The sequence below is a fragment of the Prunus persica genome, chromosome G7 (genome assembly GCF_000346465.2).
Source record: "Prunus persica cultivar Lovell chromosome G7, Prunus_persica_NCBIv2, whole genome shotgun sequence".
Taxonomy (NCBI): Eukaryota; Viridiplantae; Streptophyta; class Magnoliopsida; order Rosales; family Rosaceae; genus Prunus; species Prunus persica.
In genome coordinates, this window is record NC_034015.1 from 10,094,201 (window position 1) to 10,118,976 (window position 24,776).

Below are 24,776 nucleotides of genomic sequence, written 5' to 3' on the forward strand. Positions count from 1 at the left end.
CCACAATACGAACCCCAAAAGATGTTAATACTGAAATTTATACTTGGGTGTTCGGAATAAAAGGGAATATATCTACTTTGTATGACACACTGTTTCTGGAAGAAACAAGGAATGTTGGGTTTTCTCCATATTTACAGATTCAATTGTGCCCCCCCTTATTACACAATTACGGAGACCAACATATTATCTTTAAGGGTTATTAAATGCACGGAGCATATCGTCAGAAGCGATTTTCTAAAGATGTATAAATAGCTGGGTTAAAGCTATATAATGTGTCATAAAGTTTAATCCTTTTTAGACAAAATCCGTTGAGAGGATTGACATTGCATAAAGCAAGTCCCTAAAGGACATGTGCTTGAAGCACAAAATTTGTACTCAATATTAATATGCATAAATTACCTCAGTGAGTACATTGATTAAAATGTGATTGCAACACATTAAAGATTCTGCAGAATTCACGAAATATTTGTCTCGACTTAAGGATCGAGCATTGTGCCAACGAGATTCTTGCTTATACTAAGAAAGTATTGAAGCATTTTTATGAGGATTATCCGTTGGTCCTTAAATGTTTTTCTGGAAGTATACTAGACCAGATAGAGCTCAGTTCCACACTGTACTCTTTTTCCTTCATCCAGGTTTTTATCCCATTGGGTTTTTCCTGGTAAGGTTTTAACGAGGCAGTGTCGCTCAAAGGTTTAGGGTATACTATGAAAATTTTTATGGTCGCTTACTGGACAAAAGCTAGTCCTAAATTTTTCAGGGAGAGATATTCATCAGGGGGAGCATGGTTTTAATAAAGACCTTCATACACTGTACTCTTTTTCCTTCATCCAGGTTTTTTATCCCACTGGATTTTTCCTGGTAAGGTTTTAACGAGGCAGTGTCTCTCAAGATTGACTCACAGAAGCAGCGTCAACTACGATATTCAGAAAGCTGATCAACAGTATGACTTAAAGATATTTTGCCAAGCATCAGGGGGAGCGCGCTATCAATAAAGATCTTCAAACACCGTACTCTTTTTCCTTCGTCTAGGTTTTTATCCCACTGGGTTTTTCCTGGCAAGGTTTTAACGAGGCAGTGTCGCACGCGCGTCAATATACATAGAATTTTATATTACACATGATTATGTACTCTTTTTCCCTTTGACCAGTTTTTGTCCCACTGGATTTTTACTGACAAAGTTTTTAACGAGACATATTCTGTATCATTTGTGGTCTCCAAGGGGGAGTGTTGTAAATGTGGAGTCCCCAAAATGCCCCCATGTGGAATCCCCAAATTGCCCCCTTCAAATGCCTATAAATAGGGCTTCTCCATGTGTAACAATGAGGAGAACAATCAGAATACAATCTGATATCAATGAGAATCTTCAGTTTCTCTCTCAATTCCCTCTCTAAATTCTCCAGTTTTATAACAAGATTAGTATATTTCATGCAATTTTGGCTTTTAGGATGATTCAAGGTATATTTACTTTTGTTGTCCCTCGCCCCACCTAAAAGGATTCAATTTTACTTTATGGAAACTGTAAATTGTTTACTGGTCAATAGCCCAAGTTGCTATGTAATGTTTAGAAAAGCCCAGCATTCAAGAGTGATCAAGCCCATGTTAGGAACGGCCCAATGACCAACAACTTTAGTCTTTAAAATTGTTTTTGATATAACTAATATTGAGGGAGAAGGGAATTAAAACTAAGAACTGAAATGTAGGGGTAAATATATATATATATATATATATATAATTTTTTTTTTAAAGATTTTTTTTTTTAACTGAGAGGGATGATAATATATTTAACTCACATACACTATACGAATTCTAGGACTCGAAACCAATACCTTACATAGAAGAGCAAGCAAATTCCATCCATGAAGACCTCAATATCAGGTAATAAATGAGGCAACTGCGTGTATCGCTCCATTTACATGATCCTAGAGGCTAGACATACAGTTAAAATATCTATAATTTATCGTAGGAGGCATCAATGAAATATAACAAATTTAAGCCCTGCGAATAATTAGATTTGTTTTATTTTACTATTACAAGTTGTCACAGTCAAACTTATCCAGTTACCATCAGCATGCATGCCTATCTGTATATGGTCTTGTATATAAAATAATTTGTTTTTTTTTTCTTTCAATAAAACAATAATTTCTGCACATCATGTAAAAACCGGCAAATCCTGGGGTTTTTTTTAATCTTCAAATTGATCTATGTCCGAAAAAAAAAGAAAAATATGAAATCCAAATCCTTGTCCAAAAGGAGATGCTAGCTCGTATGGGTTAGGGTTTCCAAGAAACTCTCGCTTGATCAAAAGGGAGATTATGAAGTAGCTAGCTGTCATATATATCCGATAGACATTACGAAGTTAAACGCATGCAAACTTAAATTAATTTCACAAATTAAACAGTGTTCAACAAGAAGAAGGACTATAAAATCAGATTAATTACATGAATAATTTCCTAGACCGGAGGAGATTAGGAGTTGTCTCTTCTCCAATATTTTTATATATGTAGAGAGGCAGTGTCTTAATTCCAAATTAATTAGTCATAAGCAACAAATTTGAAGGCGACTTTATATGAGCCTGAGATATGGCTAGTACTGGTGACCCTGCTGCTAACAAAGGCAAGGCTCCAGCTTTGTATGGTGATGATGATGATGATCGTCATCGCGATATGGTGACGAAGATGATGATGATGAAGGAAGAGCGTGTTTCCATGGGGATTCCACCGGGGTGGAGGTTTTGTCCTACTGATGAAGAGTTGATTGTGTTTTACTTGAGAAACAGAACCTGGAATAACAGTAGAATCATTCATCTTGATATCTATGACTTCACCCCAATGCAGCTTGCAGGTTTATTTCTCTCTCCCTCATCATTTTCTTTAATTAGTTGTTAATTTTTCCACAATTTTTTTTTTTAGTTGTGTCGAAACTCCGAAAAGTATTTAACGTATTTCCAATTTTTCATAATCTTATTTTTATAGTATAGCTATACTGATTTACGCATGCACTTGTTTTGTTTTGTTTTTTTTTTGTTGACATGCAGAATATTTTGAAATACCAGAAGACCCTGTGATGTTCTTCTACACCACAAGGAAACGGAAGTACAAAAATGGCAAACGTCCAAGCCGTACAGCGAATATTGGGTATTGGAAAGCAACTGGTAAGGATACACCGATCAAAGAAATTGATGGCTCATTTGGGGTTAAGAAATCATTGGTCTTTTATCTAGGACAGCAAAAAGAAGGAAAAAAGACCAATTGGATTATGCACGAATACACACTTCAAAAGGAAGAGGTATGTACAATAATTTATTTTCTTCTTATTATTCCTTTAATTATATTCGTCAATTAGGTCTTCTTTACACTTAGGCGTGTGAGATTAACAAGGAATTTGCCTTTTTCTTTTGTGCAGTTTGAGGCTTGCGTTCTATGCAAGGTATACGAAACCTCGAGGGGCAAGAACAGCAGGAAAAATTCAAGAAATGAAGCGAACACAGTTTCTAATGATGTTGGAGAACAGGGGACAAATCCATCAACCACGAGATCACAAGCTGAAGAAGATCAAGCCCTCCGATTTCTTCCTCTACCGCCGCCACTTCCGAATATTTACTGTGGCAGCTCTTCTTCTTCTTCTTCTTCCAACCTTGCTGGACAATACGACGTTCACATGACTAATCACAGTGCTCATGCATTAAACAATGTATCATTCCCACAATGTACTTGGGCTAGCAATGGTTTGGGAGCTCATCCAGAGGTGACAACCCTAGCTCCAATGGCGCATGCACAACTAGAAAATTCAATTCCATTGCTTCACAGCATGAATATTTATGATCAAGATGGTTATCTACTCAATGAAAATATAGAATTTTATCAGTCCACTGCTCCCTATGGTTTTGAAGTTCAATCTCTTCCAATGTACAACAATGTGTCACAACCTAACAACAGTGGCTATGGCATGGCTCCAACGGACACAACGGAGGAGGAAGAGGAACTGTACTTGCTTCACGAGCCTCTACCAGACTTCAGTTTCCCGATCGATGACAATGCTGAATGTGTTCCTTTCGGCATGCCAGTTGAATCTGCAAAGCCACTCAACTCTGTGACTCCCACTGACCCCGTAATGCAGAGCACAAACCCTGGCGGGAATAGTACCACTACTCCAATAGATGGTCATTAGATTGCTTAACATTTTTTTTTCTTCTCTAATTAGTTTTCGTTGGTTTCGGAGACATCCACTTCAATTTGCGTCAAATATCTGATACGCTAAGCTGTATATCTGAATTCACATTCCAACACGCTACATGGTCAACAATTTTCTACAATTAATATACTCATTCGGTCACGCTAATTAACGTTTAACAATCAGAGACTACCAACCACATCGATCAAAGCGTACTTATAATCATTTAGAGACGGTATGGATAAAATAATTTAGAGAAAAAAAAAAGAAGTTTATTCATTCCCGTTGCGCACATACACTGATTGAACTCGGGCGAAGGGGGCACACAATGTCTTGGCCAATTAGTCTACAGTATTATACGTATGAAATTGGTGTTTGTTTCCTTTTTTTTAATCAATGTGTTTTCGGTGCAATGTGGCTTTTGATTGATATATTAATTCATCCATTAATCCACCTCTAATTGATTTTGATCACAAATTAATAAATTAATAAATTAAGGGGACCGTTGTTACTTTTGGTTTTGTTTTTGATAGGCTTGATTGAATGGTGGTCAAATTTATGGAGAGCTAGTGCTGCAGCGTTATGTAAGCCCCTCCTTAAAAACTTAAATCCCTCCTTATTCTACGGAGGCCTCGTTCGCTCCCTCGCTCTCTTCGCCTTCCCACGCAAACCAACCAACCAACCAACCAACGTGCTCTCCTCTCTCGGATCCCCTTTGCAGTTTAGACTCTTTCTCTTCTCTCTCTGGCCCTCTCTCTCTCTCTCTCTCTCTCTCTCTCTCTCTCTCTCTCTCTCTCTCTCTCTCTCTCAACTCTAAGATCTAATGAGTTTCCTACGTTTTTCATGGTGATATACTAAATATTGTTGTTCTTTCTGGCGTTGGTTTTGATCTACGCTGCTTCGATTCTGATTGATTAAGTATGGACGAGAGAACCGAAGACGATGACCGGGACGCATTGGCAGGGCTAAGCTCTGCCCCTCCGCCCCGAAAATCCCACTCATTGAGCCAGCAGCTGCGTGCATCCTCCGCGCAAAAGCGCCACCACCAAATGCGCAAGCACAGCCTCGACGACGTCCACGTTGTCCCCAAGAACATCCATAACAACAATGCAGACTACTACGACTCTTCCGACGACGATTTCTTCCCCTACTCGACCTCCTCCACTAATACCACCACGAGTATGAACATGAATGTTGGTGTTGGCCCTGATCAAGACTTGTACGCCGCGGGCTCTCACTCGCAGAGACTTGACCAAAGCCTCTGCATGGAGGGTGAGGGTGGCCATGGTGATTTAGATCATCATGACGGCAGCAGGGAAAGCCAGCCCCTGGCAGAATTCATCGGCAGTGGAGGCGGCGCTGGAATCTTCAAGGTTCCAACGCGCGCCTCAGTGCATCCTGGCCGTCCGCCCTGCTTGGAGCTGAGACCGCACCCGTTGAGGGAGACTCAGGTGGGGAGGTTCCTCAGGACCATTGCCTGCACGGACACCCAGCTGTGGGCCGGGCAGGAGGGTGGGGTGAGGGTGTGGAATTTGAAGGACGTGTTTGAACCGGGGTGCGGCCTTGGCGGCAGAGTGTTGAGGGGTGATGAGGACGCAGCCCCTTACTATGAATCGGCCAACTCCTCTCCTACCCTCTGCCTCATGGTTGATTCCGGGACTCGGTTGATTTGGACTGGCCATAAGGATGGCAAGATCAGGTCTTGGAAGATGGATCAGCCTTTGGATTCTTCTACTCCTTTTAAGGAAGGTCTTTCATGGCAGGCCCACCGCGCTCCGGTTCTTGCCATGGTTTTCACTTCTTACGGTCAGTCAGCCACTCATTACTTACTCACTCTAGTACTGGTACTGTGCTTGTATGTTGTTTGGTGTTTTACTTTTTAATTAATAGGTTAAATATGAAAATTACTAATAGGGATTTTATCACAGAACGCTCCTGAGGTTAACGAACTAGTTTATTCAAGATAGAGAAGAATTCTTTCTTTGTGTAATAACACTACTTCTCACTCTTTCCAATGTGATTGTTAATTAACCTCTGATATCATGTATGTTTCTTTGACGCAGGTGATATGTGGTCAGGTTCTGAGGGTGGTGTTATTAAGATCTGGCCATGGGAATCCATTGAAAAATCTCTCTCTCTTAAACCCGAGGAAAGACATATGGCAGCTTTACTGGTGGAGAGGTCATGCATTGACCTCAGGAGCCAAGTTACTGTCAATGGTGTTTGTAGTATATCTTCTCAAGATGTAAAGTGTTTGGCATCGGATAATTTTAGAGCTAAAGTTTGGTGTGCTGGGTCTCTGTCCTTCTCTTTGTGGTTAGTTTTCAATTCAAGACCTTGTCTTGGTAAAATATTTCTCTAAGTATAATTTGCATTTGAATTTTATTCTAAAAGATGTTTGATTTGTCAGGGATGCTCGTACACGAGAGCTTGTGAAAGTCTTTAATATAGATGGTCAGACTGAGAATCGAGTTGATATGTCATCAGTGCAGCAAGATCAAGCAGTAGAAGATGAGATGAAGGTAAAATTTGTTTCCACCTCAAAAAAGGAGAAATCCGGGGGCTTTTTGCAACGGTCGCGTAATGCTATAATGGGAGCTGCAGATGCTGTTCGTCGAGTTGCAACCAGAGGGGCAGGGGCATTTGTAGAAGATACCAAGAAGACGGAGGCACTCGTGCTAACTGCCGATGGCATGATATGGAGTGGATGCACAAATGGTTTACTGGTGCAGTGGGATGGAAATGGAAACCGTGTGCAAGATTTTAATCACCATCCTTGTAGTGTCCAATGCTTTTGCACTTTGGGGACACGAATATATGTAGGCTATGTGAGTGGCATGATGCAGGTATTGGATCTTGAGGGAAATCTAATTGCAGGATGGATTGCACACAGCAGCCCTGTGATCAAATTAGCAGCTGGAACTGGTTCTGTTTTTAGCTTGGCCACTCATGGTGGCATACGTGGATGGAACATCAAATCTCCAGGACCTGCGGACAACTTGGTACGTTCAGAATTAGCTGCGAAAGAACATGTATATACCAGAACAGACAATGTTAGAATTTTAATTGGCACATGGAATGTTGGTCAAGGAAGAGCATCTCAGGATTCTTTAAAGTCATGGTTGGGTTCTGTTGTGCCAGATGTTGGCATTGTAGTTGTTGGGCTGCAAGAAGTAGAAATGGGTGCAGGCTTTCTTGCAATGTCTGCAGCAAAAGAAACTGTAAGATCATATGACTTCCTTTATTGATGATGCTGTGTACTGCTTGATTATGGGAGCTCTGTTGATGGTGTGGATTTATTTATTTATTGATCACTTTTTTTCCCTTTGTAGGTAGGGCTTGAAGGGAGCTCTGTTGGGCACTGGTGGCTTGATAATATAGGAAAGGCCTTAGAAGAAGGAAGAACTTTTGAACGTATGGGTTCTAGGCAGTTGGCAGGCTTGCTCATATCTCTTTGGTAAGCGGTTATGATCAAAATACATTTTAGGAACAAGCCTGCAATTCATATTTCTTTCCTTTTATCAGTGAGACATCTTAATTCTTTTTATTTTTGGCCTCATGAGCTGAGCTGATAATTCCGATTTAGGGTAAGAAAGAATCTCAGAACACATGTTGGAGATATTGATGCTGGAGCAGTTCCATGCGGCTTTGGTCGTGCGATTGGGAATAAGGTTTGTATTTCTCCATTCACAGTTTTATGTTACAGAATAAAATGGAAATGCAGTCAGTTTGATGATTGTCTCTGCTTAATTTCTTAATAGTACGGCTGGCTTCTTATTCTTTTAAAAAATGGTTCTGGTGTCTTATGCAGGGAGGTGTTGGTTTGAGAATCAGAGTGTACGATCGTATAATGTGCTTTGTGAACTGTCACTTGGCTGCACATTTAGAAGCTGTGAATCGCCGTAATGCTGATTTCGATCACATTTATCGAAATATGGTCTTCAACCGGTCATCTCTAATTAACAATGCAGCTGGTATGCTACCATACCTGTTTTTGTCTTGCTCTCTTGCCTTGTCTACCTATTTATTTTGGCTGCTTTATTCTTCTGGCTTGCCATGGGTCCTCTCTCTTGCAGCTGGTGTCGCAACTTCTGTTAACATGACTCGGCCAACAAATGTATGTACTACTTGTTCTATTTCGACCCTTTACATAACATTAATTTAATTTCATCATTATTAGCTAAGACTAAGAGTTAAAACAAAACGTTGGTGATTTATTTAGGCTTCAGGCAGCAGCAGTAGCAGCAGCAGCAGCAGCTCTGAGGAAGCAGCAAGGCCTGAATTAGCTGAAGCAGATATGGTTGTTTTTCTGGGTGATTTCAACTATCGACTTTTTGGTATTTCTTATGATGAAGCAAGGGACTTTGTTTCGCAAAGATGCTTTGATTGGCTCAGAGAAAAAGATCAGCTTAGAGCAGAGATGAAAGCTGGGAAAGTTTTCCAAGGGATGCGTGAGGCACTCATTCGATTCCCACCAACATACAAGTTTGAAAGGCACCAAGCAGGTTTAGCAGGTATTTATTTCATAAAACACACTTAATTTCTGCATTAATATATCAGCTCTTGGCTTCTCTTATCTTACACGAGTAAAATAAATAAATATATTCTTGTCCCCAGGATATGATTCTGGTGAGAAGAAACGAATTCCTGCCTGGTGTGATCGAATAATATACCGCGACAATCGATCATCTCCAGTTTCAGAGTGTGGTTTAGAGTGTCCTATAGTCTCATCAATTTTACTGTATGTCTTCTTCTTCTCCAGGGATTGTATTTTTATTTTCTTTGTTTCAATTGTACTTTAAGTTTGGTCCAAATCTTAAATAGGTATGATGCATGCATGGATGTGACTGACAGTGATCACAAACCTGTCCGGTGTAAATTGTCTTTACAAATTGCCCATGTTGATAGATCAGTAAGGAGAAAAGAGTTTGGGGAAGTCATAAAATCCAATGAGAAAATCAGGTCTATGCTTGGAGAATTAAACTATGTTCCAGAAACTACTGTCAACACCAACACCATAATTCTTCAAAATCAGGACACATCCATTTTGCGTATCACCAATAAATGTGTGAAGGACATGGCCGTGTTTAGAATAATTTGTGAAGGGCAGTCCACCGTGAAGGAGGACGGCGATGAGCCTGACTATCGCGCAAGAGGAGCCAACGGGCTTCCCCGATGGCTTGAGGTAGGTATCAAACAATTTCCGCCTAAGTATTTAACTTTTTTTCTTGTTGTTGCTTCTTGTTGTTGATGTTGTTTTGAAAACAAAAAAAACAAAAAATAGGTGACACCAGCAGCTGGGATGATAAAACCTGAACAGAGTGTGGAGGTGTCAGTTCATCATGAAGAGTTTCATACCTTAGAAGAATTCGTTGATGGCATCCCTCAAAACTGGTGGTGTGAAGACACCCGAGACAAGGAAGTGATTTTAATAGTGCATGTGAATGGGAGTTGCTCAGCCCAAACATTTAGTCATCGAGTCAGAGTGAGGCATTGCTTCTCCTCGGCCAAGACAATCCGCATTGTCTCAAAGTCCAACAGCTCCAGAAAAGGGCAAGCAAGTCCAGTTCACAGGCAATCTAACAATTCGAGCAGCGAAGCGAAACAAACTTGAAAAATCCTTGAAACGAACTAGTAACAGATACTGATAGTAAGTATGAGGCAGGCAGTCATAGACGCGTGAGCGGCTGGTAGAAGGAGTGCAGAGGGATTTAGGAACAGGTTTTATATATTGAGCATCGGAAGCAGCAGCATCATGTTCATGTCCTCTCTCTAATATCAGGTTAAGTTTTACATCAAAGCTTGCTTTCTAGTGAAACAAGTAGTTTCTGGTTGGGTAAAGGTAAGCTATGCTTGTTTGCCGGAGGCTATAAGGAAGGAAATGTGAAGAAGAATCTCTCTCGTGTTGTCTATTATATTTCTGATTAGTAGGTCATAAACTAGTAATGACTGAGTATATTGTATTAGATTAATCAGGACCCTATCCTCACTGTATAGAAAATAAGTCTAAATGTCATCTCTCTCTCTCTCTCTCTCTCTCTCTCTCTCTCTCTCTCTGAACTACGTTCCAACCTCAAATCCAACCAAATGTCATGCAAGCAAAACAAAATAGAGGAACAAAACCATGTGAAAAAGAGCAGTAGATTTCATTCGTTAATACTTGCACATAAACACATTAAACATCATCTATATCGTAATCAAATACTTGAATAATAACTATTCAAAATGCAGAATTGCTAGATTTGTGTTAACAGTCGCAAACAACTAGTCAAAATGTCCATTTTACTGAGGTCAATCTTATGAACTTTGAAGCATTCACTTTCTTGAATCGAGTCCTGAAACTTAATAATAGGTTTCAAAGTTGAATACTGAAATATCAATATGAAAATACCCAATGAATTTTAGTAATGAAGTATACTTCGTTAAGCAATAGATACTACAGCAGGTAATCCTTGAGAGACACCGGGTGCTCGACAGAATGCCCCAACCAATCTGCAACCTTGTAAAAAAAAATAAAACGCATTTATAAAAAAAAGAACTTTTCTTCAGCCTTTCTCCCAAGCCAGCCCGACTTCCCTTCCCTCCAAAATAACCCCAAAATTTCTAATTCTCACCCCCAATTCCTCCTTAAACCCTAACCGCAACCGCCACCTGCTGCCGCGTGATCCGTAAACGAATTTCTCTCAGCCTCGCTAGACTCACACAACGTCGACTGCTGGCTGCCAGTGCGGAGGTACTAGTCTTTTTTATCTCTCAAATTCTTTCTGTAAATTATAGTTATTTGAATCTGGGTAGTAAGCTAGAGGCCTCCTGCTAATTAAAAAATTCAAAACGCAAAGAAAAAATCACGAAGTCATACATAAAATCATGAAACCATAGAATACAGAACCAACTAAGGCATACGAAATATACCGAGTTTTTGTACTGTGTTGAACAACAATAGAACACCACAGGAAAAAAACCAAAACAAAAAACAAAAAACAAAAAAGAAGAGAGCAAAGTGGTACTGTGATGAAAACCTCCGTTGCACCGATACGCCATAATTTTGGGGTATGCGCGTATCCGATACGGCCGGATACATATCGTATCTTCGTACTGTATCAGTAATGGTGCGACTTAGGTGATGAACTACCAAAAGAAAAAGAAAAATGCTGATAAGCATCAAGCATGAAGTTTTGGTGGTGGGTCAATTTGACAAATATTTGCTGGATTATTAGAAAACTGAATTTGTGCGGTTTTCTTACTTGGGTTGGGTTTGGGTTTTGTTTCCATTGTATGTTTATTTCAGCGAGTTAGAGTCTACTACATTGGCTTGGTTTGCAACTACAATAGCAATACTATCATTTTGCAATGGGAGTCGTAAAAGATGGCAGCACCACCACCGGGTTTCTCCCTAGCAGTGAAGTTTTTGCCATCCACTATCCTGGTTATCCTTCATCCATGTCCCGTGCCATTGAGACACTTGGTGGGACCCAAGGAATTCGTAAGGTGTGTCAAGTTGCTATCTTAAATATCAATTGTGTGTGTAGTTTCTCAACGTTGAATTGAATTAATGATATTGTAGCATTAATGGATTTTTCACTTTAAATAATATTACAATGGAATTTCAAGGAACCTCACAAGCCTGATTAAGATGAGCCTGATTTAGATTGACTCTTATATGTTTAACCAAATCTCATTCTCACCATATTGAAGAGAGATGTTCAATCAATGTTCTGCTCAGTCGTGGCTTGGTACTATCATTTGCAGGCTCATAGTTCACAGTCAAACAGGCTGGAGCTTCATTTCCGGCACCAAGAACCATATTCACATCCTGCCTTTGGAGACCTTCGTCCTTGCAACAACTTGTTGCTTAAAATATCCAAAACCAAGTCTAATGCTGGACAAACTCAACCCCAAAGTGAATTACTTGCCAGCAAACAAGATGAAGTGCAGATACCTGAAAATGATCGAGTACATTTTGATATTGTTGCTCGTGTACCAGAGGCTTATCACTTTGATGGTTAGAGTGGCCCTGCTTGCACTGACACCTGTTTCTTCTCATGAATTTTCCTTACAATTTCAAAACTGATCTTCACCTGGTTTTTCTGTTCCTCTTTTGACATTTTAAAGGAATGGTTGACTACCAGCATGTTGTTCCTGTTCATGCTGATGTTGCACGGAAGAAAAAGAGAAATTGGATCGAAATTAAGGATCCACACTCTGGTAAAGTAACTATGTTTCATTATCTGTGTTTTTATAGCTTCGATATATTCAGAACCTTTTTTTTCTTTACTTTACCAAATTAGTTGATTTATGTTATATTATTTATCTATCTATTTGTAGATAAGGGTGGTCTTATGGATATTGATCAGGAGGATGCGATGATTCTGCTACCCCAACTCTTTGCACCTAAGGATGTGCCCGATAATTTAGTGTAAGACGCTCTAGCGGCTTTTATATTGTTATACTGGATCTAATTATTTTCCTGTTACTGGAATTTTCCTTCAGATATTAACTGTTGTTTTAGTTCTGTTTCTATCTTCATTACTACTCAAAGTTAGGTATATTTGGGCATCTTTGTCTAAACATATCTGGTGATATTCCCTTTAGTGGATTTCATCTTGATTGGATGGGAGCTATGTGTTGATTGTGTGTTGTTAAGCCTTGTAGGCCTTGATTAGATGGGGTTCAGCCCATCTTCTTTGTATTCCACTTCCTTGTATAAAAAAACCCTTTGTTTTCTATTAAAAGACTTGAAAGTTATTGGATGGTTTCAGGTGAATGATCCATTTTTTGTTTCTCGTGCTAATATTAATCAGTATTATTATCTGTTAGGTTGAAACCATCAGTGACATTGAGTGCAAAAAAGAATCAAGAAGAACCTGTGCAACACCAATGGGAGGTGAATCTTATTATTGATTAAATTACGTTGTAATTTTTCTGACGCAAGTAACTATATGTTGTTTTTAAATATGCATGCTAAAGCTATGATATTTGTACTTATCTGGCTTTTATTGATAGAAGATGTGTATTACAAAGTTGTTGAACCAATGGAAGCTGAAGGTCTTGAAAACAACCACATTGATATGTCAGCCTCAAAAGTTTGATAGGGAGATAGGTGTTATAGATATTTTATTTTTGAGATGTCATTTTAGACTTTAGGGTTTTAACTATGGCATCAAAAGTGAAAGGTTCCCCTTATACTTATTGATTTTCATTTTTTGTGTCTTAGTTATCAGTGTTACTTTTATCAGTTTTTTCATTTTGATGATCGTTTCTTATTTGTGAAATGTATATCAATGCTTCAATAGATATAATTTTGAATTGAGAACTTAGTGTTCTCTTGGATAAGTACCTTTTATCATGTTTCAGCTTATTCTTTGAGATGTTAACTAGGTGCATGGTGTTCAAGCTGACATTTGATATTTTTATTTGTCTAGATGGATATGGAGCCAGTTCTTGCAATTGACTTTGGAATCAGTGATATCCTTTGTTTATTTTAGTAATCTAGTTCTTACCCATTGCTGAGGGTTTTTCTAAGTTTTCCATGTTATCTTTTCTTCATATTTATTTAATTTAAAAATTGTGGGGGGTGGTTTTTTTTGGGGTGGGGGGAAAGAAATCTAGGGAGTGCGGCTCCATTGTGATTATTCTAGCTGCTTGGATTGCAATGTCAATTTTAAATGTATTCCGAGCACTAATTGGGCAGGAATGGCACTAATCTAGCATAGCGTAAAAATAAGTATGTCCATTAATTGAGTCTTTGGAACTCACTGCCTCATTTTAGCTTTTGTGATATTCTTTTTAGACCTAATTATGGTTTAATTTGAGATTTGATTGTTTTACTTATGATAGGACATAAGTGGGAATGAGACTAAATAAGGTCCCTAAAGTGAGTACTTAGATCAGAATCCTACAATCAAATTAATGAATATTATAAAGACTCGAATCTTAACAAAGTTTTTTGCAAAGTTTTGTATTTGTAGTTCTTAACATTCTTACAGATTCCTAAGAGAACGAATTGGGAGGAATATATACCCCAAGGCTCAGATCAGTGGGAGTCACAGATGGCCGTATCTCATCTGTTTGATGAGCGGCCTGTATGGCCAAAGGATTCGCTACTTGAACGCTTGGTTGATAAGGGCTTCAACTTTTCAGATCATCTACTCAGAAGGTTGTCTCCTTATAAGCCTTTACATTCCATTCTCAGTCTTTGTTCTGTTGGTTGAAGTCAATCTGTTCTTGCAGGCTTCTTTCTAGAGTCGCATACTACTTTTCACGTGGACCATTTCTCAGGTTCTGGATAAAAAAAGGATATGATCCTCGCAAGGATCCTGAATCTCGAATGTGAGTATTTTAGAACAAGGTCTTGCACATATATAGTATTCAGTATCTGTCCACTTTTGTTTCTCTTTTGCATATAATTTTAAGTTTTCTGTGTGCATAAAGCTATTCTAAAAATTTCCATTTTGTCACGGGAAATAATTTCTTGCCTTTCATTTCATGTCTTTTAACGACGATGAGTTAGTTTATATGTGCAAGCTCACACACTCAGTGTCAAGTGCACATTTTAAACTAACACGTTTATGGATGTTATATCTTCATTATTGCTTACATTAATGTCTTCATTAGCAGATTTCAGAAAATTGATTTTCGAGTCAGACCACCATTACAGAGTTACTGTGATGCTAATTCAGCCAATCAGTAAGTTTCTCTTCAAAGCCTTCCTTTTGGTTTTTTTATTTTTGCTTCAGATTTGCAATCTACTGTAACAATTAATAGAAAGAGAGAACAATCAACATACTGACACCCTGCAGGATGTAGTCAAATTTATTGGCCTTTTTCTTGCTCTTTTAGTTCATTAAGGACCTTCAATACTTTCCATTGAATTCAGCTCATTAAGAAAGCAATGCTTAGTTCTGACAGAGTTGTCCAGAAACTGGTTGTTGGGAAAAATCAATCATCTTAGCTCTGTACAGTTCATAGTTTTTAGTTGGGAATAAAATTTTGGAAATGCCACCTGACTTATACACAATTTTCAATTGGTCACTAAATAAGATTTCAGGAAAAAAGAAAAAAAAAAAAAAAAGAAAAAAAAAAGGAAAGAAGAGAGCCGGCCACCAATCCACCCCCACGATGAGATTTTTTTGCCGGAGTTAACGTCAGGTAACAGATTAAGGATTTTGGAAGATTAGGATGACATCTTCCGTAAATTTTTTACAAGATTTAACATCTGGTGTTTAAGTTCATGTCACACTTCTAAAATTTTCCTTTTTTAGTTTTGGGTATATATATTCAAACTTATGTATTTGATTTTCAAGCATTATTTGGAGGATACTTAGCGTGGACTGTGCAATTAGAATTTTTTTTTCCCCTTTTAATTATCGATCCTTATTCTAGCTTTGAACATCAAAACTTTCTAATTTCCAATTGTCAATGTAAATAATATTTTTTCTATAGAAATAATTGGTTTTTGTCCGTTTTCTTTTGGGGTGTCTTGCAGACCAAAGCATAGGTGGGAGGATATTTGTGCATTTCGAGTGTTTCCTTACAAGTGCCATACAACATTGCAACTATTTGAACTTGGTGATGATTACATTCAAGAACAGATAAGAAAACCTCCAGCCCAGACAACTTGCTCTGTGAGTTTCTTGAAATAAGCAGTGTTTACAATCTGTTTGCGTATTCCATTACATCTACTGGAAGCTAAAAACAAAGATCTGTATGATAACTTAGCATTCCTTTTTTTTTTTTTTTTTTCCCTTTTGGCATCAAATTCCATATTTCAAAGATGGCATGTATGAATTTCTCATTACTGAATTGAGGAAGCTGAGTAAGAACAGTTGGTGATAGAAGAGTTAAGTATGTACTACATGCTTGAGTGCCTTAAATACTGAAATGAGGATGTAGAAAATGATAGCTTGCAAGAGTAGAATTTAATAGGAATATGTATGTTAATGAAGTTAGTAGTAGACTGTACTTTTAGCGGTACTAATCTTTGACAATTTCTATTTGTTTCAGTTTTTGCTAGCATTGGTTTTGGTTGGTGACATTTAGCTTATATGTTTGCAGTCTGAGACAGGATGGTTTTCATATAACATGCTTGAAAACTTGAAAGATTGTGTTAAAGTGAGGTTCCTATCTGTATTCCCAGAACCTGGTGCAGAGCCCTTGCTAAAAGCTGCTACTGAAAGCTTCAAAAAGTCCAAGAAGATGAGTAGTAATGACAAATTAATGCGTGATGAAGTGGTACACCCACAGGCCAAAGCAGGTATAAAAATAAAACCACATTTGTTGACTCTCCAGTTCTTTTAATAGTTTTTTTTTTCTCTTAGCATATAATTAAAAGTGTGTTTTTTAGCTTCGTTTTCTTGTTTTGTTTCACATCATTCGACTCTAAGGAGTCTGATTTTTTCTGTCTGTATTTCATAAGGAGGATTGCTTATCCTTCTTTTTATCAATACAATGTTTCTAATTATAAAAAAAAAAAAAGGTGTTTCATATGAACTTTCAAAGCACTTATCCACTTCAAATAAGACACTTCTAGAGTGTTTCTTTTCTAGTAAGGTTGAGCTACAACGACTTCTCCTAAAATACCCCTAAATGCATGGAATTGTACTTAACAGAAAGCCACCCTCAAATCTGTTCATCCATGCTTCTTTTCTAGCATCTTGCTTGTTCAAAAGACTTGTTCTCTGATCTGTTTTTTGATTTTTCGTGGTATGTTCCAAATGATTTTAATGGTCTGAAGTAGGATTTGATTACTTATTTGTGTACTCAAATTTCATTGCTTTGATTGGCACAGCTATTTGCAACACTTATTTATTTATTTTTTCACTGGAAACATTATAACATCTTTTTGCGATAATACAAATAGGACTTGCTTTTTTTATCGGATTATTGGAAACGAACTTGGAGGAATTTATTGACTACGTTTATCTACAACTTATAGGATATGAAGATGTTGAGGAACCCAACAATGTTGAGGAAGAGGAGAAAGATGAAATTGGGGTTAATAATTGTGAAGAGGCATTAGATACAGATGATGGACTTGATGTGGTACTTAATTAATTTCTCTTCAACTGGTTATCTATTGGATCACTGTTTTTCTCTATTTTTGGTTTCATGACATTTACTTTTACAGTAAATTATGAGGCCTGCCTCCTTTTGTTGACTTATATCATGTTTACTTGTTCGTAGGCTGAGGATGGTGAAATTTCTCTACAGTCACATTCATGTATCCTTATACCCATAACAATCCAGTGTATATTTTTTCTTTGTGCGTGATTTGAATCAAAAAGTGAATTATTTTTGGGACTTCTTTACCCATCCTTTGCGGCAATGCAGTAAATCAGCAATGGCTGTTAGTTGATTGTAGAATAATTAAGCATTCATGTGATTTTTTGTTTTTGTTTTCGGCAATGATATTCCCTTATTACTAAAGGTAAAGCAAACTAAACTTAGTCTTGTGAAGAGAGAATTTTGTGACCAATTAATGCTTTCAATTGAAGGATTGTTCTAAGCTCTGCAAATTCTTGTAGATTTCCTATATGTTTCTTAGATCTTAACATGGAGAATATCTCAAGAACCCATTTACAGGAGCTTTTTGGTAGTTTTCCATCTCCTGAAGCAGGGGGTGATAGAATACAAGCTGCATATACGAGTGATGAGGAATACCAGATTTATGAGCAAGATAGTGATGACAACTTCTCTGATGAAAATGATTGCTAACATGACAACTCTAAGGTTTCGTTCTCTCCTTTTCTCATTATGAGTTTTCACACATTCTTTAATTTTTTTGCCATTGTGGAGATATCTTTCATGTGAATAATACACACTTGAAACTAGTCGGTATTGATATAAGTGCTCTCTCTCTCTAGACATAATAAGTTTGCTACTACGGATTTCATGTCTTCCATCTTGAAACTGCAGGTTGTGCAATATGAACATCATTTCACATGTACAAGTTTTATGCTTTGCGTTTCATGACAGTAAGTTGCTCATGCAAACTTGTCAAGAGGCCTTGCCTGGTATAACATGAAAGCTACACTAACTACCAATTATTGGTATTTGACCATCAATATAAAGCACAACTTCAGATTCATTTTCTAGCTTGGACAAGATGATAAGTCGAACTGATTCGTGCATCTTCAAATGTGGTCCTTGACTCAATATGGTTTTGGATCTCAATATCTGCCAATGTACAACAATGATAATGGAGAATCTGTACTTGCTTGATGAGCTTCTGCCAGTCTTCGATTTCTTGTTTGATGATATTGGTGAAGGTGTTTCTTTTGGCATGGCAGTTGGATATGGATATGCAGAACCACTCAACTCCGTGCCTCCCATTGACCGTTTACCGCAGAGCTGAAACCCTGGCAGGGAAAGCACTACTACTGCAACTGATGGTCATTAGATTGTTTAAGATTTTCTTTTTATACGCTTAAGATCATGCAGTAATGATCGCTTGTGCTTAGATTTGCTGGGAAAAATTTATCTGTACTACTGTTTTTCTGGTAAGTTAATTATATTTATTCTCTTTTTATACATTGACGTTTCTTCAAAATTTGTGCTATTTCTCGAGTACGGAAAGTAAATTTAGATGCCAATGGGTTCCCACCACAGTGGTTGTGTAAATTTAGATGCCAAAGGGTGCCCATCACCCTCAGCTTATCTTTTATAATAATTGTACCCACGTGTATAAAGTTATTGTACCCACCAACCTCAGCTTGTCTTTTATAATAATTGTACCAAGTATCGACCCACCACGTGTTGACTATAAGTCAATGTGAAGGCATAGCAAGCTCAGTCACTTGGGAGGAAAGCAGCAGCCATTGAAAAGCTCTTGTATTGTAAATTGTATTTTGTATGCACCACTCAACAGAACCATGGCTGATCTTGCCTTTCCCTTGGCAACCAAACTCATTGAAAAGCTCGGGTCCTTTGCTTCTGACCAGATCTGCTTGGCATGGGGCGTTAAAGCTGATCTGAAAAAGCTTCAGCGCACAATGTCCACCATCAAAGATGTCCTCTTGGATGCCGAACAGAAGCAAGCTCATAACCAGCAGATACGCAGTTGGCTAAGACAGCTTAAAGATGTATTTCTTGATGCCGAGGACTTGTTGGATGAGTTTGAGTGTGACGCTTTGCGGAGGGAAGTGGTGGAAACATTTCATGGCACAACCGGAAAGGTACGCCGTTTCTTCTCTCGTTCTAATCCAATTGCATTCCGTTTGAGAGTAGGTCATGAAATGAAGGAGATTAGAGAGAGGTTAGATGAGCTCAAGTCCAATAAGGCTATATTTGATTCTCTCACTAGTATTGATCATCATGGAGGTGGTGGTGAGCATCATGAGAGAGTGAATGTGACCCACTCCTTCGTTCGTGCTTCAAAGGTTATTGGTAGAGAGTCTGAGAAGAAACAAATTATAAATCTCTTGATGGAACAAGGTGATGATAATCAAAGTGGGAATGGGAATGTCTCTGTTATTCCTATAGTGGGGATTGGAGGTTTAGGGAAGACCACGCTTGCCAAGTTGGTGTACGATGATGAAGGGGTCGTTGGGCATTTCGAAAAGAGGATGTGGGTGTCTGTTTCAGTGGACTTTGAAATTACCAGATTGATAAAGATGATTCTTAGTTCTGCATCAGATACAGAGATGAGTGACAAATTGAGTCTGGATCAGTTGCAAGGAAGGCTGCGTCATGCTTTAAAGGATAAGAAATTTCTGCTTGTTTTGGATGATGTTTGGAATGAGGATAGTATTAAATGGAGTGAGTTAAGAGATTTATTGATAGAGGGAGCCAAGTCAGGAAGTAAGATTTTAGTGACGACAAGAAATACCTGGGTTGCTGAGATGATGGGTACCATTCCAACAAGCATTAATTTAGAATTTCTTTCTTTCGAGGATTGTTTGTCTTTGTTTGTAGAATGTGCTTTTAAAGAGGGACGTAATAAAGACTATCCTAACCTCTTTGAAATGGGAAAGGATATTGTCAGAAAGTGCGGAGGGGTTCCACTGGCAGTGAAAACTTTAGGGAGTCAACTATACTCAAAAACCGATGAGCGTGAATGGAAATTGGTGCGAGATTCTGAGATATGGGAATTGAAACAAGAAGATGCTGGTCACATTTTACCTGCTTTGAGATTGAGTTATACCCGATTGCCTCATCATTTGAGACAATGTCTTGCTTGCTGTTCCCATCTTCAAAAGGATATGATTGAATTTAGCAGTACATATTTGATCAGATATTGGATGGCACATGGAATCCTTGATCAGTCTCGTGATCATAGGAATATGGAGTTGGAAGACATCGGAGAGCTGTATTTTAAAGATTTATGGGTGAGATCCTTCTTTCAAAACGTTATTGATAATGGTATGTTCTACCGATTTGATATGCATGATCTTATCCATGATCTTGTACAATCAGTTGCACAGGGTGAGTGTTTTACAGTGAAGTCTGCAAACACCAAAGACATGTCTGAAAATGTTAGACATTTGACATTTTTGGAAGCTGGCCAAAATGTTTCAACAACCTTGCAAAAGTTGAACAAAGTGCGGACTATAACAGTACAGGAAACAGAGATTGATGAATCCTTCGTGTGCACTTGCTTTTCAAGATTCAAGTATTTGAGAGTGCTTGAGTTATCTACATGTTCATTACAAGTGTTGCCAAGTTCCATTGGTTCCCTGAAACATTTGAGATACATGAACTTGAATTCAAATGAAGCAATAACGAAACTCCCCAATGCAATTTGCAGACTGCAGAGCTTGCAAACTCTAAATCTTTGTAATTGTGAGAATCTCCAAGAGTTACCCAGAGATATAAGTAAATTGATCAGCCTCACATCACTTTGGATAACCACAAAACAAACAAGTTTCACAGAGAATGGGGTGGGATGCTTGAAATCACTTCGATTTCTTTCTATTCCTAGTTGTTGTAATTTAACCTCTTTGCCACGTGAAAAGAGTTATCTTACTTCCTTAAGGACTCTACTGATAAGAAATTGCGAACAACTGGATTTGGGGAATGTAAACTATCAAGGAACTCCACTGAGGCTCCAAAAATTGGGTATTATAAATTTACCACGGATGGTGGCATTGCCTGAATGGTTTCAAGGAGCGGCTAATACCCTTCAAGTCTTGGTTATTGGCATGTGTGAGAATTTGGAGGCATTACCTGAGTGGTTGGCGAGTTTCACATCACTCACAAAGTTGATCATTGATGAATGTCAGAAATTGTCGTCTCTGCCAGAGGGCATGCGTTCTCTTACCTCCTTAAGAGAACTTGTGATTGATGATTGTCCTGAATTGGAGAGGAGATGCCAGCGCGACATTGGAGAAGATTGGCCCAAGATTTCTCATGTGCCACATGTTTCCTTTTCCCTCAATTGATTTCTTGATATATAATATATGCAAACAAGGTGGCTCCCCTCGTATGTTTGTTCTATACTAATATTATTCCTAGTTTCTTTCTTCAGCTGTCTCAGTATTTCTTTCTTTCCATTTGTTTGTGTCTAAGTATTTACTGGATTGTATTTTATTTAGTTTGGATTGTTTCTTCCTTGGATCAATTTGATTTGATTTTATTCAAGTTGGGGAGTGTATGACTAAAAATAAAAGATTCGTCTTTGTAAATAATAGTTGTGTACAAGCGTGGTGTGGTGTGCACAACGACTTTGTTTACTTTCTTTGCATCGCTTGCTAATTCCAGTATTGTATATATGCAATGTGATGATTTCATTCATCCATAACATCTTAATATTATGATAATTTTTATTTGTTTATTTATTTATTATTATGATGTGTCTCCTCAGTTACATCAAAAGTTTTAGTGACATCATGACTTTACATACGAAAACAGGAATACAATCAGGTTGACACTGATTATTAAATCCATTTCTTCTTATTAACCAACTTCTCCGTTAAATTTTACTCTTTTTGTTTGGTTTGGATTGTATCATTGGTGATCAATTTGTTCTTATTTAACTTTTAGACCCCCAAAATTAAAACAATCTTCTTTGATAGTATTTCTTTGTGCCTCCCATTCACCCTGTAACGCATACGTGTCACAACAACATATTTCCGCTGGCACAACAATTTTTGTGATTCTACACTGTAAAGCAATATAAACTGTGTCACAACCAAAATTAAAAATAAGGGTCAATTTTAGTGGTTTAAAAGCAAAATAAATCAAAACATTTCAAATTTTGGCATACTTGATAAGAAGGCCCTGATAAATAATAACTTTGTATAACATTATAATGTTATTTATGCCCCCATTTCTCCAAGAACATAATATAATTATTTTTTTTTGCGTTGTCTTAGATCTTGGGAATTATAATCGTAAACTAGTATAAACTCTCTCTTTCTCAAGAAAGTAATATAAAATTTTGTAATGGCCAAACTTAAAAAAGAAAAAAAAAAGTAATTAATGAACCTTTTTTTTTGGGTCCTATGCCTGTGGTGATCAAAATTGAAGTGAAATGTATATGTTCCCCACACCACACTGAAACAATTGAAATTAATTCATACCATAGTGAAATTAATTCATAGCATATGTGTTCACTTATTAGGAATGAGTATTGAAATAATTCCAATTTTTAGAAGTTATCAAGATAAGGAACATGTTTCACCATGGTTTTCTTAGAAACCGATTTTTATGCCTCAAATTGCCAAGACACGTGACCTTCATACTTTAAGTCATAGATGATATTGAGTTATTATCTAAGCATTGCAGTTATTGTGAGAGGTGAAAGAGAGATAAAAGAATGGTGATAGTTATTTCAAAGAAAGATTGGTGATTAAATTGTATTTTACCCTTATTATGTTTGTTTTTCTTTCATTTTATTAAGGATAAAATCGTAAAGCATGGACATATGATTAGTTGACAGGATTCTTTTCTGATATAAAATATAGATATAAAATAGATTTAAGTATAAAAAATGACAATATATAAATTACTATATATTGTCCATCATCAAAGCTGATCTGAAAAAGCTTCAGCGCACGATGTCCATCATCAAAGATGTTTTCTTGGATGCCGAACAAAAGCAAGAACATAACCAGCAGATACGCAGTTGGCTAAGACAGCTTAAAGATATGGGAATTGGAACAAGAAGATGATGGTCGCATTTTACCTGCTTTGAGATTGAGTTATACCCGATTGCCTCCTCATTTGAGACAATGTCTTGCTTCTTGTTCCTATCTTCAAAAGGATTGGAATGGATATACTAGTTATGCATTGATAAGATACTGGATGGCACATGGAATCCTTGATCAGTTTCGTGTTCATGGGAACATGGAGTTGGAAGACATCGGAGAGCTGTATTTTAAAGATTTATGGGCGAGATCCTTCTTTCAAAAAGTTATTGATGATCATACATGCTACTTCTTTGATATGCATGGTCTTATCCATGATCTTGTACAATCAGTTGCACAAGGTGAGTGTTTTATAGTGAAGTCTGCAAACACCAAAGACATATCTGAAAATGTTAGACATTTGACATTTTTGGAAGCTGGCCAAAATGTTTCAACAACCTTGCAAAAGTTGAACAAAGTGCGGACTATAGCAGCAGAACGAATAGACATTGATGAATCCTTCCTTCACACTTGCTTTTCAAGATTCAAGTATTTGCGAGTGCTTAAGTTATTGGAAGTATCACTACAAGTGTTGCCAAGTTCCATTGGTTCGCTGAAACATTTGAAATATCTGGACTTGAGTTTAAATGAAGCAATGACGAAAGTCCCCAATTCAATTTGCAGATTGCAGAGCTTGCAAACTCTAAATTTTGGTTATTGTGAGAATCTCCAAGAGTTACCGAGAGATATAAGCAAATTGATAAGCCTCACATCACTTTTCTTAACCACAAAACAAACAAGTTTTACAGAGAATGGGGTGGGATGCTTGAAATCACTTCGATTTCTTAGTATTACCGAGTGTAGTAATTTAACCTTTTTGTCGCGTGAAACGAGCTATCTTGCTGCATTACGAACTCTATGGATAGTAGAATGCAAACTGCTGGATTTGGTGGACGTAAACTATCAAGGAACTCCCCGGAGGCTCCAAAAATTGATTATTAAAGATGTACCACGGATGGTGGCATTGCCTGAATGGTTTCAAGGAGCGGCTAACACCCTTCAACTCTTGGTTATTGCCAGGTGTGAGAATTTGGAGGCATTACCTGAGTGGTTGAGAAGTTTCACATCACTCAAAAAGTTGGTCCTTGATTCATATCCGAAATTGTCATCTCTACCAGAGAGGATGTGTTCTCTTACCTCCTTAAAAGAACTTGTGATTGATGATTGTCCTGAATTGGAGAGGAGATGCCAACGCGACATTGGAAAAGATTGGTCCAAAATTTCTCATGAGCCATATGTTTCCTTTCACTTGTTTGATTGATTTCTCTATATATAATATATGCGAACAAGATTCCTCTGGTGTGTTTGTTTTATACTAATTCCTAATCTCTTTCTTCTGATGTCTTAGTCTTTCTTTCTTTCCCTTCGTTTCTTTGTTTTCTTGTGTCTGGGTACTTACTGGGTTGTGTTTTATTTAATTTGGATTTTGTCATGTTTAGATCAATTTGATTTGATTTTATTCAAGTTGTGGGGTGGAAG

The 24,776-nt window shown here is 37.7% G+C and overlaps 5 protein-coding genes across 10 annotated transcripts; all 5 read left to right on the forward strand.

Moving 5' to 3' along the window:
• LOC18769080 (NAC domain-containing protein 55) lies at positions 2,583-4,170 on the forward strand. Its single transcript, XM_007202928.2, has 3 exons — positions 2,583-2,844; positions 3,038-3,288; positions 3,406-4,170. Exons 1-3 carry the CDS (start codon positions 2,583-2,585, stop codon positions 4,168-4,170), a joined length of 1,278 nt encoding a protein of 425 aa, XP_007202990.2.
• Positions 5,094-10,189, forward strand: LOC18770023 (type I inositol polyphosphate 5-phosphatase 12). Of its 2 annotated transcripts, XM_020568598.1 has the most exons (11): positions 5,094-5,372; positions 5,451-5,979; positions 6,237-6,489; positions 6,584-7,394; positions 7,506-7,630; positions 7,760-7,844; positions 7,985-8,290; positions 8,396-8,687; positions 8,791-8,914; positions 8,998-9,358; positions 9,458-10,189. In XM_020568598.1, the coding sequence occupies exons 1-11, from the start codon at positions 5,094-5,096 to the stop codon at positions 9,785-9,787; spliced, it is 3,495 nt and encodes a 1,164-aa protein (XP_020424187.1). In that variant the 3' UTR covers positions 9,788-10,189. The 2 variants fall into 2 exon arrangements, with proteins under 2 accessions (XP_020424187.1, XP_020424186.1); XM_020568597.1 differs by having other exon boundaries at positions 5,094-5,979; positions 7,985-8,280; positions 8,410-8,687.
• Positions 10,395-18,704, forward strand: LOC18771011 (general transcription factor 3C polypeptide 5). 5 transcript variants are annotated; one of them, XM_020568601.1, is made up of 16 exons: positions 10,395-10,906; positions 11,462-11,661; positions 11,923-12,175; positions 12,286-12,378; positions 12,499-12,589; positions 12,991-13,057; positions 13,596-13,638; positions 14,158-14,329; positions 14,404-14,502; positions 14,788-14,859; positions 15,659-15,797; positions 16,228-16,426; positions 17,108-17,214; positions 17,356-17,392; positions 17,717-17,901; positions 18,148-18,704. In XM_020568601.1, exons 2-15 carry the CDS (start codon positions 11,524-11,526, stop codon positions 17,884-17,886), a joined length of 1,680 nt encoding a protein of 559 aa, XP_020424190.1. In that variant the 5' UTR covers positions 10,395-10,906; positions 11,462-11,523; the 3' UTR covers positions 17,887-17,901; positions 18,148-18,704. The 5 variants fall into 5 exon arrangements, with proteins under 5 accessions (XP_020424190.1, XP_020424192.1, XP_020424188.1 ...); XM_020568603.1 differs by having other exon boundaries at positions 18,462-18,704; XM_020568599.1 differs by having other exon boundaries at positions 10,396-10,906; positions 18,088-18,704.
• LOC18770883 (disease resistance protein RGA2) lies at positions 18,786-21,903 on the forward strand. Its single transcript, XM_007202964.2, has one exon. It carries the CDS (start codon positions 19,044-19,046, stop codon positions 21,549-21,551), a length of 2,508 nt encoding a protein of 835 aa, XP_007203026.1. The 5' UTR covers positions 18,786-19,043; the 3' UTR covers positions 21,552-21,903.
• Positions 23,416-24,558, forward strand: LOC18770059 (putative disease resistance protein RGA3). Its single transcript, XM_020568956.1, has one exon. The coding sequence runs from the start codon at positions 23,416-23,418 to the stop codon at positions 24,556-24,558; it is 1,143 nt and encodes a 380-aa protein (XP_020424545.1).